At 61.3% G+C, this 14,978-nt stretch overlaps 1 protein-coding gene across 5 annotated transcripts in view; it reads left to right on the top strand.

Moving 5' to 3' along the window:
• Window positions 1-3,886, top strand: part of PSD4 (pleckstrin and Sec7 domain containing 4) — a 32,025-nt gene extending 28,139 nt beyond the window's left edge. For all 5 annotated transcript variants that reach the window (XM_059659199.1, XM_059659195.1, XM_059659196.1 and 2 more), the window contains 3 exons: window positions 90-234; window positions 481-624; window positions 2,311-3,886. In XM_059659199.1, the coding sequence (XP_059515182.1) occupies window positions 90-234; window positions 481-624; window positions 2,311-2,568 (547 nt within the window). In that variant the 3' untranslated portion in view covers window positions 2,569-3,886. The remainder of the gene's footprint in view (window positions 1-89; window positions 235-480; window positions 625-2,310) is intronic.
• Window positions 3,887-14,978: the final 11,092 nt, after the last annotated feature.

Consider the following 14,978-nt stretch of genomic DNA (forward strand, 5'->3'; position numbering starts at 1 on the left):
GAACACCGGAGCTGGGGGCGGGGGTAAGCGACAGGACAGACTCGGAGGCCCTGGGGACCCCTGGGGACCCGCCGCCTCTCTGCCCTCAGCACTGCCAAGGAGATGAGTTCCTGGATCGCGCGCATCAACCTGGCCGCCGCCACGCACTCAGCGCCGCCCTTCCCGGCCGCGGTGGGCTCCCAGCGGCGATTCGTGCGGCCCATCCTGCCCGTGGGCCCTGCCCAGAGCTCCCTGGTACGGCCTCGGGGAGAGGCGGGTGCGGCAGGGGGTGTGGGGGGTGCGCGCACTGGAAGACTAGAGCGGAGATGGGGGCCGGGGCTGCGCACCTGGCCCCGGGAGGAGGAGGGCTGCTGCTGAAGCTGCACACCTGGCTCTGGGACCTGAGGGGTGGGTGGGCGGGGAGCCGGGTGCTGCGCTCCTGGGCCCGGAAGGAAGGAGGGGGAGATCGGGATTGCTTCTCCCTCCGCCTCCCGCAACTAGGAGGAGCAGCATCGGTCCCACGAGAACTGCCTGGACGCTGCCTCCGACGACCTGCTGGATCTGCAGAGGAACTTACCGGAGCGGCGGGGCCGCGGCCGGGAGCTGGAGGAATACCGCCTGCGGAAGGAGTACCTGGAGCACGAGGTGAGCCGCCGGCCCCCGTCCGCCCCCTGGTGGCCGCGTCCGGCCTTGCAGCCTTCGCTCCTCTGTGGCTCTGGGCTGGCGAGGTGCTGTCTGCACTGGCTTGCGCAGGGCGTGTCCTGTTCTGGGATCACGGACCAGCCGCTTATCTGAAACGCTATTAAGGGACATTATTTTTATAACTGTTTTCTCCTGAGAGTATATTTGGCAGGGAAAATTATTTTATATTATTTCCCCTAACACCTACCTAATAATAGGCTGTATTTGTGGCGCTTGTATTACTTGCTCGGGTTATCTTGTTAAATTACCTAACAACTCTGGGGCAGGGACTATGACCCTCCTTTTACAGATGAGGGAACTGAGGCATCGAGAGAGCAAATGAGTCACCCAAGCCTGATCAGTGTAGATGCTACTCCAGTCTTAACGAAGGAATGACTTTTATTAGCGCTACGATCGACCTGAAATGTCTTAACCCCCTACCCCCACCCCAAGCTCTGCTCTGGCCTGACGTTGGTGCACATTCTAGTTCAGTGATGGCGAACCTTTTGAGCTCGGCGTGCCAGCATTTTGAAAAACCCTAACTTAACTCTGGTGCCGTGTCACATATAGAAATTTTTTGATATTTGCAACCATAGTAAAACAAAGATTTATATTTTTGACATTTATTTTATATATTTAAATGCCATTTAACAAAGAAAAATCAACCAAAAAAATGAGTTCGCGTGTCACCTCTGACACGCGTGTCATAGGTTCGCCATCACTGTTCTAGAACCTAAGCAGCCAGGCAGGTGAGGGGCGGTGTGACAACAGAGGGGTCAGAGGTGATCCAGAGGCAGAGACCAGAGACGCAATGGTCAGCGTCACCTGCTGGCTGTCCCACCCTCACCTCCTGGTGGTGCCCTCTGGCTTTTTGTTGCACTCGTGGCTGTGAGCGCTCCATTTCCCAGAGGCCCCGGGTGTGGGCCACAGGTCCCAGGTCGGCCTGCAGAGCTCCAGCACCTCCCACCACAGACCAGAGGGGTCTTTGGCAGCCGCCAGCCCTCTGGAGCCCTCCTGGCCTCCTTCACGAGCAGGGTCCTGATGGTGCCCCACCCAACCTCCCAGGCTGGGACAAGGAAGTGATCTCATGGGATGCCCCACCCATACCCCCAGGGCTGGGATGACGGCCTCATGGGATGGAGGGTGGGAAAGCACTGACCAAGCTGGAAACCGGATCTGGAGGTGCTGGTTACAGAGTCCTTAAGAGTGTGAGCAGACGAGGGCTGTTAGCATCATGCTCCCCAGATGCCAGTTGTTAACACGCCGCTCAGACTCAGCCAGGTTTCAGCGCAGGCATGAGCCGTCGTGTGCAGCACTGCACAGGTCTCAGGCCTGCTCGGTCCTGGCCTTTCCGTGTCTGGGAGATGTTGGTTACAGTGCATGTTGTTGGGCGTTAGAACAGGGCTGGCTGATCTGTGTTACTGTCAGACTGTCCAGATAGTGGCCGGGCTCTAACACGCTACTGCTGTGTTCTGCAAAGCCTGGTTATAGGTACAACACAGGCGCTAGCTGTGGGTCCAGCCCTCTCTCTGCAGCAGTTTTTATTGCCACAGCTTCATACACATGTTATCTGCCCGTCCCCCGTGATTCCAGCCTCCTCCCTACCTGGAGCCAGGCGGTGCTTAAGGTGGGGGTGCCTGTGTGTTGCAGAAAACCCGCTATGAGATGTACGTGCAGCTGCTGATGACCCGTCTGCACTGCCCCTCGGATGACCTGGACCTGTGGGAGGAGCAGCTGGGGAGGGAAGCCGCAGGCCCCCAGGAGCCCAAGCCCAGCCTGAAGAAGTCCCACTCCAGCCCCTCCCTGCACCAGGACGAGGCCCCCACCACCGCCAAGGTGAAGCGCAACATCTCAGAGCGCAGAACCTACCGGAAGATTATCCCCAAGCGGAACCGCCATCAGCTGTGAAGCGTCACTCACAGACTTTGGCCCCTGCTCTGGGGCGGACCTGGGATGCAACCCTGTGGGATGGAGGGGAGGACCCTGCTCTGCTGAGGGACAGCTCTCTCTGAGCCTGCCGGAGTACTGCTCTGCCCTGCTCTGCCCCGAGTCAGGTCCTCAGCCACCCTGGTCCCTGGCCACTCCCGAGGGCGGAGAGAGACCAAAGATTTGTCTCCACTCCCAGAGTTTATCCCATGTCACTCTTCCCTCCTCCAAAATCCAGAACGGCCCCTTTTCCTGGGCCTGGGGCAGCTCAGCGCTTGTCGGGGAAGCAGAGCAGATGGTCCCTGAGCTTCCAGGAGAGAGCCTGGGGCAGCCGAGGCCTCTGGGCGGTCGGTCAGGCCCCGGGAATAGTCTTGTTTTGGGAATCAGGTGACCTGCTGCTGGGAGAGGCCCGGGAAGACCCCCCCCCCCCCAAGCCTCCCGTTGCCCAGACCCTGCTCAGGGTGGGGCCGCTGTCAGGGGCAGGGCCTTGAAGGTAGGCAGGTGGCAGGGCTCCCGGAGGCTGGCTCTGGGGACTGCACCTTTGTCTCCTCATCCCTACAGTCGGCCCTGCACCAGGGCCAATGAGAGCGCCCCACCTCCATGCCCAATTGCTAATCAACAGAGCAGAGCCAATGGCCCCAAAGCGGTGGGGGCTCCAGGGCTCTGGGGAGCCCTGAACAAGGGGCCTTTGTGTCCCCAGCGCCAGGAAAGAGGCTCAGATCCCTGGGGAGGCTGAGGAAGAGGTGGTGACACAGCCCCTGGGGCTCTCCTGGCAGGAGCTGCCGCTGTGGAAGGGTTGAGAGTCATGGTGGAGGCCTGGACCCCCTCCCCACACCCCAGCCCTTAAAGCTCCATTCCCCAGGGGCACCAGGCCCCTCTGGGCCCCTGCCCTCCCTTTATGTCCACTAGAGCTGTCCTCTGGCTACTTTTGGCTGGGTCTGTTCTCAGGGTGGGGCAGGGGCTGGGGAGGGCTCTGGACACCCACGGATCTGAGGCTGTGCCAGTGGGAAGGAGGCTGGGCTGGGGGAGCAGCCACCATTGTCTCTGTTCAGCCAAGTGTGCCCACAGGCTGCCCGCCAAGAGGGGCCTCTGCTGCCTGCCTGCTGCCTGCTGGCTGACGCACTGCCTCTCCACCTTCCTGCTGGGCCTCCCCCTCCCATCCATGCTTGTAACCAGCCCTGTGGCCTGGAACTCCCCCAAGCTGGGCTGGCCCTGGGGGGCCACGAGAGGTTTCTGACCAGGGCCAGGGGCTGAGCCATGCACCCAATGGGTGTGCAATAAATACAGGCCAATGAAGAAAGGTGTGCACGAGTGTGTGAGGGGGGAGGGTTGGGCAGCTGGGTCACCTGTTCTCTGTCAGGCTGTATCCCCTCTGCCCTGTGGGCATATGCACATCTATGAGTATGTATGTGTGTCTGCATGTGTATCTGTGTTTATGCATGTCTGTGCATGTGTGTCTGTGTGTCTGCATGTGTATGCCTGTCTGCAGGTGTGTTTGTGTGTCTGTGTGGATGCATGTCTGTGCATGTGTGTGTGTGTCTGTTCATGTGTGTAGAGCATTGTGTGCTTGTGTGCAGGAGGCACACATTTACTATCAAACTGGAGGGGACCTCAGAATCGTTTATTCACCCACTCGTTCATTTATTCACTTCACAAATAATATCGACCACTTTTCATGGGTCAGTGCTAAGGAGCTAAAAATGAATGGACCATGTCCCTGACCTCCCGGAGGGGACGGTGCTGCTCTGGTTCCCAGCGGTCGGCATGGAGACACTCATCTCTCTATGCAGTGAGCTGACGACACCGTCCCACCCGCCCCCAGGGTTTGGGCCCAGTAGGGTTGGTTCCAGGGCGTGGACCTAGCCACCCCTAGGCCCTGGGTCGCTCTGACATACGACACAGGTAACAGGATGCAGAGTCCAGTCAACCCATGTTATGGAGGTGGAAGCCTGGTTTCAGGTGGACATGACTAGGGCCAGAACTGGCACTGAGCCTGATGGCCTTGGATGAGGTATTTGACCTGACTGGACGCGGATCCTTATTCTAAAACAAGAATGAAAGGCAGAGGGTGTCTGCCTGTGCGCATGTGTATAACACTCAATGCTTCTTTGCTCATGAAGAACTGGCACCTCCTTTCACTTGGGCACGTGAGGCCTGTGGATCCAGGGGCTGGTGCCCAGGTCCTGGCCCGTGTTGCCAGGCTACTCATGCCAGAGGCCTGGCGGGTGGAGACTGGGCTGTTGGGCTGCAGTTATGGTGGGTGGCCACTGGGGGGCGGGCTTGCATCTTCCTGGCTTCTGGGCCCAGGTGCTTGCTGCAGCCCTGGGCTCACGGATGGCAGGAAGCCAGCCTGTCCTGCCATCTACAGAACCAGGAGTGGCTCGGGCCAGGTCTCCCACATCCAAACCTGTCTCCCCCACACAAAGGGTAGGGACTTTGACATCGTCCTGCAGATGAGAGGAACATTTTTTCTGGACCTTTATGGGGACAGCCTAGAGCAGCGGTCACCAACTGGTGGTCCGTGAGGTCCGAAAGGCTGGCGGCCGCTGGCCTAGAGCCCCCCACAGAAGTGTCCCAGGTGACCTAGGAAAGTGAGAACAAGCCCAGTCCCGGTGTGGGGCAGGTCGGATCCTCCAGCCTACATTTGACCTTCTCGCCACCCCGCCTGTCCTCCCCCTGAGACGAGCTGGGTGCTGCAAGCTGGCAGAGTGGGTCTGAGTCCTCCTTCCCATCCAGGGGAGCTCAGGCTCCAGGGCCCTGAGCTGTCCTGACCCGGGTGGGACTGGACTCTTCCTGTCTCAGCATCAGCCAGGTCTGGCTTTCTGCTGACATCCTCTGTCTGTGGTTTGCCAGGCACCGCGGAAGAATAAAAGGTCCCACGGCCTTGGCCTGGGGTTTTCCTCCGGGGGCTCAGAGTCAGAGGGAGACAAGTGGGGTGCGTCGGGGTTGGAAGGAGCTGGGCTGGAGGGTGGGGCAGGCAGGTTGAGGAAGGCACAATGTAAGAGAGGCCCGAGGCCAGATCCCCAAGGACCTCACCAGAAGCTCAGGAGTGTGGCTTTCCAGCGGAAGAGGGACGTGCAGGGCTTGGAAACAGCCTAGGAGCCTTGCTTTCAGAGGACAAAACGACTCGAGCAAGTAAGGCCAACTGGCAGGGTCCGAACGTGGCCTGGAGATGCTCTTGCTATTAGTGCAACGCTGCTGTAAGCCACAATAAATTTAAAAAATGAAGGGGTGGGGGGCAGCAGCCTGGAACCTGGGACAAGGTGGTGATCCCACACCTGGCCCTCCTCCTCCCTTGTTCTCCCTGCCCCCAGGTGCTCCCAGGGACTTACAGGTGTCCAGACTGCCTGCTCTCTCTCATGGCTCCTCCCACCTGTGCCTCCAGCTCTTCTGGGTGCTGCATCCTTCACCATCAACTGTGGCTCACACCTTCACCTGTCCCTCACACCTTCACCTGTCCCTCACACCTTCACCTGTCCCTCACACCTTCACCTGTCCCTTCCTCCTCCGTCTCAGTAGTGAGAAGTGCTCTCTGCGTTCCTGAGCTGATCCCTCCCCTGAGCCCACACACAGCCCACCGGCTCCTCCCGTCACCATGAACTGTCTCCCTCAGGGTCCTGGCTGCTCCTTGGGCCTAATCTCCACCCCCTTTACCATCTGGCCTTGCAAACACCTTCAAGTCTCCCCTTCGCGAAGAAAAAGATGGTCTTTCTAGCCGTTTCCCTCCCTCCCCTGGCTCCTGGCTCCCTCCCAGCCACAACTCGCTGAGAGGCTTCCACCTGCCCCTCCCTAAACGCCACCACCCAAGAGAGCACCCAGAGGACCCTCAATCATCAAGGCCACGGCCTTCTCAACCTTCCTCCGCCTTCCCTCTCAGTGACCGTTGGGCAAGGCCCTGGAGCCGACTGCCCGGGAGCGAGTGCTCGCTGTCCCTGTGCCTGACCGGGGTCCAGTTGCTTAGCTCCTGCGCTCCATCTGCTTCCCCATAAAACAGGCTAATAACACTGCTTACCTCACGGGGTCCTGGAGGATTCGGTGAGGTGATGCACGTCGGCATCTGAGAACAATGCCTGGCACAGGAGGGCGTGGGGCAGGTTAGCCATTAGTGCCCAGCCTCGCTGCCTCACCCACGGACCTGCCCCTCCTCTGGGCTCAGGCTCAGGCTCTGCCTCAGACGTGTGAGTCCTCCTCGAGGCTAGGCCTTTGCACACGGCTCCTCCTGCCTGGATGCTGCAAATCGCACATCTCAACTCAGACGCACTTTAGCGGGAAAGGGCATCGACTGGCTTCAATAACTAGATGACCTGTGCTCAGGGCAGGTGAGGTGGCTCCATCTCCCTGGCTCCATCTCCCAGGCGGAGGAGGCAGGGGTAGCCTCCTGGAGCCAAAATGGCTCAGCGGCATCCCCCTCCTGTGCAGATCTAGCACAGACAATAGCTGCTCCTTGGAGCGTTCCTCTGAGCAGCCTGCCCTGGGCCATGGCCCGTCTCTGAGCCCATCAGTAAAGTCAGGAGCTTCGGGTCATCAGAAGCCATCTTCTGAGATGGGAGTGGGGCAGGGTGGAGGCAAACTCCCAAAGGATGGGACTGGGCCAGCTGTGGAGAGACTGTAAGTTTATGAGGAGCGGGAAGAGGAGAAGCCACTGTCGCCAGTGCCACCTCCCGCAGACAGCCTGCTTGAGCCCTGCTCCCAGCTGTTCTGTCATACTGCATCCACAGCCCCCTTCCCCCCCTCTGCTCCCAGGAGAGCGGAGCTTCCGAGGAGGGCACAGGCAGCCTGGCATCCCCCGGGCCCCATCGAGGGTGGAAAATGTGAGCCTCAAGTCTGTCCTCCCTCAGGTGTGGCGCCCCGGTGCTCCTGGTTCTACCTGCCTGTTTGTCTTCTGTCTCTCCTCCTCCTGGTCCTCCCACCCCTGAACTCAGCCCTTCCACAAGTCTGGCTGCCTGCAGGCCCTTGGGGAACTTCTGGGACTCTCCTAATCGCAGCCTTCACCCCATCTTTGCTCTGAAGGTCCGAGCTGGAGTTCTAATGCCTGCGGGATGTGGCCCCTCAACAAATCCGCCCGGAAATGGTCCGTTTCTGTACAGACGTTACTTATCAGACCTCAGTCTGACCTTGGCATTGTCTGCTCCTGAGCCCTGTGCATATGAATGGTTCTGCAGTGGTTTGCTCACTGCTTTGAAAGACGGCACACCAGGATGGCCAGGAGCTGGGGCCAGGCCAGCCTCTCCTCACCTCGGTGTCGGGCACAAGGTGGTCTCTGGTCTCTCTGTCCCTATCTGGGGTGACGGGACAGGGTCGGGAGGGACAGGCACAGAGAAGCAATGACTCCCGCGCCCAGCAGATGAACTGGGTAAGTGCCTGGCAGCCCCTTTACCCGGCCACCGAGAGGCTGGAGGCCCAGGTCCAGCTCCGCCGGGCTGCCCGCCTCCTGACCACTCCCCCCCGTTTCCTGAGGTACCCGCGCTGTGCTGCTTCTTCCTACCTGACTCACGATGTGCGTTTCCTGTGGGCTGTCTCACCCTCTGGAACAAGGTGGGGAATACATTAATATTTAAAATAAGACAAACAAAATGTCAGTGTGTGTGTGTGTCTTAGGCTGGAAATTCCTTAAGGGCAAGGACCATGTCTGTTTATATAGCACCTGGCAGAGTGTCAAATTGGGGCTTAACAAATGAATTCTGATGAAGATGAGAAAGGAGCTGCCTGCATGAAGATGCAGAGGCCTAGGCACCCCGGTCCAGCTAAGCCTCATCCACCCCCTTAGCCAGGGGCACCCTTTCTCCTCCCACCCCAAACCCTCACCCTGTTCCCGACCCTCTAGGCTGCTTTCCATCCTCCCTGGCCTGTCCACACTGCCCACAACCAACCCTGTCCTCGCCCCCACTCTGCTCTCTCTGAGTCGTGCCCCTCCCTCACAAACACACTCACGGGGGGTCCACCCAGCCCACCTCCCACCTGCTGCCCAGCCCTGCACACAGCTTCCTACACAGCGGGTGGCTTGTCCGGGGCCTGGCAGTGTGTCCTGGAAGCAGGAGATGCCAGCAGCCGAGCCGTTGGAGGTGCTGTCCCCAAGCGTGCCTTGGCCCCGTGGGGGCCTCCAGCCAGGCGGGGACCTGGCAGAGGGAGGGAGAGGATAAGCCGCTTCAAAACTCCAGATGCAGCAGTTAAAAAGAGGACAGAGGCAATGATCCTTCAAATTGCCACATCTGTATAATCTGCCTTTTATTTTCTGCTTCATGAAGTTTTATTTCCTATTATTTATTCACCTCCCCGCCCTCCCCTCCCCCAGCTCAGCTCCTCCTTAGCGGGCGACATGCTCAGATAGGCCCTGAGCCTTAGCTGGGACCTGGCCCACCCCCAGCTCCCACCCTGGCCGGCTGCCGGGGAGGCACCTGCTCCCCTCCGTGTTGCAGCCCCAGGCCTCCCTCTATCCTCTATCCTCCACGCAGAGCTGGAGGACATGGAGATGGAGGAAGGGACCTGGGAGGTGAGGCCTGTCCCCAAGGCCTGCATCCTGTCCCCACCCTGAGCCGCAGCTTTTGGAGGAGGAGGCAAGACCGAAAGCTCACAGCCAGGGGGGCCTCAGCCTCCATGTCGGTCTCCCCTCCTGGCCTCTCTCCCGCTGTCCACCCAGGACCCTCCTCCCCCTTTCTTCCCTCCAGCTCCTTGGGTCTGAGGTCAAATGGCTGGGCAGGTAGGCGAAGGGGCACAGCCATGATCACACAGGGAAGGGCAGCTGCTGGTCTGTGTCAGGCCCCGGACACCACCCCTCCTCCCCGCCGGCCGCGGAGCAGAGACGCTCTGAGCAAAGCCCAGGCCTTCGGTGCAGGCTCCTGTCAGAGTGCCCGGCCGGGCCCGGCCTCCATGGGAGCAGTGGGTGACAGGGTGCTGGGTCCAGCCGCCCGCCCTGCGACACAGAAACACAGGGACAGAAGCCTTCTCCAGGGAGAGTGCCTGGCTGAGGCTCAGGTGTCGGGTCTGCGTTGGTTCCTGGTGGCTGCTGTTTGGAGGGGACAGGAGGGGCAGAGAAAGGCCCGGGACAAAGGGGCTTTGGGAGCATCACCTGACCCCGGCAGCACTTTATGTCGCTCCTCTTACGCCTGTCACTGCCTCCCCACCTTGCTCTCTAGGTGACGTTCACGAAGGTCTCCTGTCTGAGCTCCGAGGGGTTTCGTGTTGTTTGGGTTGTTGTTTGTGGGGGCTGTAACTCAACTGGACTCATCTTGTTTCCTCCCGAGCACCCATCATAGGGCCTGGCACACAGTGGGCGGCTTACAAACTTCCGAGGTGTGAAGGGGGCTTCTGGTGCCAGCCCGCATGGCTGTGGCCTGTGAGCTGGGTGCGGGCCCCAGCCTGGCGTGGCTCAGCCGCTGAGGCGGGACCCTAGCCCCCCCCCCCCCCCCCCCCCAGAGACCGGATTCCAAACGTGGGAATGCGGTTCTCGCCTCCGGTCTAGCGGAAAGTTACCTGGGCAATTTGGGAGAAAGAGGGCTTCACGCCTGAACCAGTCGGATGAGGCTGCACTGCCTCGCGCTGACCCAGGCGACATCCTGGCCTGCGCCTGGCATTTCACAGCTGAGGAATCACCCCCCCACACACACTCCCCCCGGGCATTAGCGGGGAGGGTGACAGGTCCAGGCCCTGGCTCTTTAACAGGGGGACCTGGAACAAAGGGATGACGTGTGGCCAGGCTCGTTATGAGGACAGTAAGGAGCAGCCCCAGTGATCCCCACAGCCCAGCCCCTGGATTGGCAGGAGGCCTGCTTCCTTCTTCCCCTGCCCTCACCTTGGGTGGGGGGTCACGTTCCCGTTCAGACCGAATCCACCCTCCTGGACACTGTGCTCTGCACAGGGAGGCCCCTGGGATCAGGTGGGTGGGTTGGGCCTCTCACCTCTCCAGGGGTACGTGTCGGGGAACCAATGTGGCCCACAGCTGGGCCTCCCCTCTGGCGCCCGGGAGGCTGGGGCAGGGTGTGGAAAGGCAGCCAGAGGGTGGAGGGAAGATGAGTTGGCCGGAAGGTGAGCTCCCAGTTCAGGCTCTAGCAAGGCCTCTCTTGTCAGTTCAGCTTGCTACCAATGAATCCCCCCACCCCACCCCCAAAAAAGCAAACCAACATGAAACAAACAAACATTTATTTGTAAGTGCACAGGTCTGGCTCCTGGACTTCAGGGCCTGTGTCTGACTATGGTGCGTGGCCGGCTCTCTGACCCGAGAGGTGCTTGGCTGGGGAGGAGGAGGGGCAGTGGGGGTCTGGGGCACCGTGGGGAGGCGGGGGGGGGGGGTGTTGGCTCCATGCTGGTGCTGCTTTGATTTATCCCTAATGAGTTCTCAGCACATGGCTGCTCCCAGCGCACCCCAGGGGCCAGCGCGGCTTCCCGCGGCCCAGCCCGCAGACTCCGCCACAGCCGCTCGCTCAGAAAAGAGCCAATTTCCACACTGCACAGTCCGCTTCACTCGGGGAAATCACATTTCCCTGGGAGAGCCGCAGGCGGCACCTCCCTGCCCGGCCTGGCCGGCTGCCACCGGCACAGATGGAGGTGCCCCCCCCCACCCCAGCGCCCCACTCCCACCCCCAGGAGACCCAAGCCGGGCCCCAAATCTCCAGGAGGCCTCTCCTCAGCTGGGGCCTGGCGTCGCTGCCCAGCAAGAAGAGGAGAAAGGGTGCTGTCCACGGAGCATGCTGGCCCGAGGGACCAGTCTCCAGGGAGAGGCACCGGCTCTGTCCCAGGGGCCTGGAGAAGCAGGGGCGAGTGGTATTGTGGGCCTGTCTGGAGGAGCGGGTGGGGGGGAGGGGTCTGGACCACCAGGAGGAAACAGCCCTGTGGGGTGTCCCAGTCCCCAGGAGCCAGAGGAAGGGAAGTAGGCCAGGAGGAGCATAAGAGGTCAGAGAGACGGCCGGCCCGGTCTTTCCTGAGCCCTTCCCACACCCGCGGTGCAAAGGTCTCTCAACAGGCTGCAAAAGGAGTCATTGCTGGGACCCGGCAGCAGAGGGACCCATTGCTGGGACCCAGAGACGAGGGACGGAGTAGGAAACTGAGAGGGGAAAGGAAAGAGAAGGGGAGAGGGAGGAGGTCAGTCGCCTCTGTGGGATGGGGCCCCTTGCTTTCACCAGCACCACAGCCGCGACCGGCTCCGCTGGTCATGCCTGTCGGAGGTGACACAGGAGCTGGGGCCCAGGAGCACCACAGGTCGTCCTTCAGATGGTGGTGCGCCTGGCCCTGAAGGCTGGGGAGGGAAGGGGGGCCAAGGATGCAAGGGAAATGGACCCACCTGACACTTCTCGGAGGGCCTGAAGGCTGGCCGCTGGGAGCCAGCAGCTCTGTCCCTCCCCACACAGCCAAGTGCCGGAGGCCACGTCCAGGCACCGGACGCCTCTGAGGGGGGAGCAGATTCAGCTTGGTCCCAGCTCCTCCAAACGACCTTGAAAAGGTCATCTCTTGCTGTCAGTTTCCCCAGGTGCAAAATGGGGACAATGTCCCGAATCAGAGAGAAATGGATGTGGAGACGTTTTACAGACAGACAGCATGGCTACGTGAAGGGTTGTCATAACCTCTGAGGGTGAGGGAGGGCGGGGTGAGGGGGCAGCGCAGTGGCGGGTGAAGGAGGGCTAGAGGGGAGCCCCCAAGCCGCTGGGGGTCAGCCCCCTCCTCCTGCGCCTACCCCAGGACAGGGACACCAGGAATCGCCTCAGAAAGACGGGTGGGTGTGGGGGAAAGGTGCATGGGGGTAGGGGGGCGGTGAGCGGGAGGAGAGGGAGCCCTTGGTGGGCCCATCTGGGCTGCGGCACCAACTCCCCTGCCTGAGGTTGTCTGAGGGTTGAGTGTGGCCCTGGGAAGGCAGGGCAGGGAATTCATGTTCTTCAGTAACAACATTCAGCAGGAATGTTAGAGAAGCGAGGGTTGGACCCAGCCCAGGGCCTGGCCACGGAGGCAGGACTCCCAGCTGCCCCGTCCCCAGCCTGCAGGACAGAGGGTCTCAGCAGCTCCAGCCACCGTGGGAGATGGGCTCTGCCCCTCCTTGTGGGCCCAGGGAGGGTTCGAGCTGCTCTGTCTCCCACCCAGCAGGGGCTGCCTTCCCCACCAGGGCCTCTGTGGGCTGCAGGCCGGCCTGGCCCAGCTGGTGCAGGGAGGACGGGGCCCTGAGGAGGGAATGGGGAGCATGAGGGACCAGGGCGAGTGGCCTCAAAACAGAGGGGCCTGTCTACAGCGGAGAGGGGCTGCTCCCGTGTGCAGGGGCAGGCGAGGTGGGCCCTCCCTGCCCTGGGGATGCCTCGGGCCCATGCTGTTCCCCCAGTTCTCCTGCCAACACCCTGCTCAGACAGGCCTTTGGAGAACCAAGGCCCGACAGCGCCACACAGTCAGCCAGCCCCTCCCTCAGGCCGCTGTGATGGGTCCGGTCCTCCACACACAGGCCCCATCAGGTGGCTCCCAGCTCTGCCCTGCACCCCCCTGCCCTTCTCACCTTCTCCTCACACCCTTCTCTGCTGCCCTCACATTCCAGCTTCTCCCAACAGCACCTCAAGTCGCCTTTCTCCCCCAGGACATAGCTGGCTGCACAGTTTGACCACGGAGGGAATATCTGGCTGCACACCTGGCCCAGCCACACTCACCGGCACCTCAGAGCAGTGTCCTGGGCGCCCAGGTGGCCTCCGAAAGAGGAAGGGTGGCTCAGTTACCATGGCACAAGCACAGCCAAGCCCCTTTGCCACTCGGGGTGGGAGAGGGGTGGCCAGGGCACCGGTGTTTGGATCGCTCTGCAGGCTCCCTGGGTGCCATGCACCCCACAGTGATTCCTGGGTGGGGGTTCACTGTGGCCCCAGAACCAGGTGGGAGCTGCCTTAGGGCCTCAGGAGCCCAGCGTTTCAGGGTCACGAGGAGTCTCAGGGATACAGGGCTCGGTCCCCCCACCAGGCTCGTGGCCAGAGGGAAGCCGTTATTGAGGACGAGCCTCATCTCAAACCTCTGGGAAGAGATGGGGACCAGTTATTCCCATGGGAACGTTCTCTGGCCCGTAGCTTCCTGCTGTCCTCATCCTTGGTGAGCATCTTGGCCTCTCCTGTCTCCCAGCCCTTGCCCTCCCAGGCTGGAGTCCCTGGATGCTGGGTGTGTGTGCAGGGGGTGGGGTGGGGTGGGGAGGGGCGGGGGAGAAGGGAGGTTGGAATCCTCTTCCATCTGACTCAGCCTCAGGTGCTGTCCTTGCAGCCGTCAAGTTCACCACAGCCCTGCCTCTTGTTCCAGGGTCAATCGGAGAGGGTCCCTGTGGACAGCAGACAGCCCCTGGGGGACCCAGCACCCTGCTGGGGACAGAGCCCCGGAAGCCACCATGGTATGTGCCCCCTTGTTCTCTAACGTATCTTAGAAAGAGGTTGTCCCTGCGGGCTCCCTCCCTACTTGTTGGCACTGCCACCCCGTGCCTCTCCATGGCGCCCTTCATAGGTCCCTCCAGCACCAGACAGGGCTCTCTGGTGTTGGGTGAAAGTGCTGGACTTACGGTAAGAGAACCTGACTGAGCCCACTGCCTCCACGCTTGGATTTCACTCTTCCTGAGCCTCAGTTTGCCCACAGGTACAATGGGGCTAAGCCCACCTTCACTGATGGGAGGCCTCCCCCCTGTGCCTGGCACAGCAGAGCCCAGTAGATGTCTGCTCACTCACCCCCCTAACCCACCACCACCTCATACCACAGGGTCACAGGCTGCCTCTGTGCGCAGCCATTCCTGGGTCAGCTGCCAGCTTCCCCGAGACACTGGCTTCTGTTAACAGCAGCAGCCACTTGTGGGGCGTCTACCACCGGCCCGGGATGGCCGTGTGCTTGTTTTATTCTCCAGGCACTCGGAGCTGAAGACGTTAAAGTGTGGGATGGGTGGTGTGCTGGCCTGAAACATGTCAGGGCAGAGGGACAACCTAAGTCAGGCCTCCGGGCACCCCAGTCCCCAAAGTGAGTGTCCGCTGGGCCTGAGGTTCTCTGGACAAAGCCCCTCCCCTCCCCCCATGCCTCCCAGCCAGCCCCGAAGCCTGGAACGGAGTAATGGTTTATTGAGCCGAGTGGCAATAGTGGCGTCTTTAAAAAAGAAAGAAGCATCGGGGAGAGAAGCCCAACATGGCAGGGAGACACTTCACTGAGAGGCCACAGTCTGGGTGGACAGAGGGAGCGGCGCCCATCAGAGCTGCATGTACAGTATTTACAGTCAGGCCTTGGGCGGGAGCGGCAGGTGCAGAGGGAGCCTGCGTGGCTGGCTGGGGTGGCCGCAGGCCTCCTCGGCTGTGGGGTGGGGTGGGGGGGCTTGGGCCAAGGCAGGGCTGATGGGAGGGACACGGGTCCCCAGCAGCTCTGCCTGCCCTGCGCTGGGCCCTTTGGAAAGTCTGTGTCCAGCTGTCAGAGGCTGGTCT

The sequence above is a fragment of the Myotis daubentonii genome, chromosome 12, assembly GCF_963259705.1.
Source record: "Myotis daubentonii chromosome 12, mMyoDau2.1, whole genome shotgun sequence".
Taxonomy (NCBI): Eukaryota; Metazoa; Chordata; class Mammalia; order Chiroptera; family Vespertilionidae; genus Myotis; species Myotis daubentonii.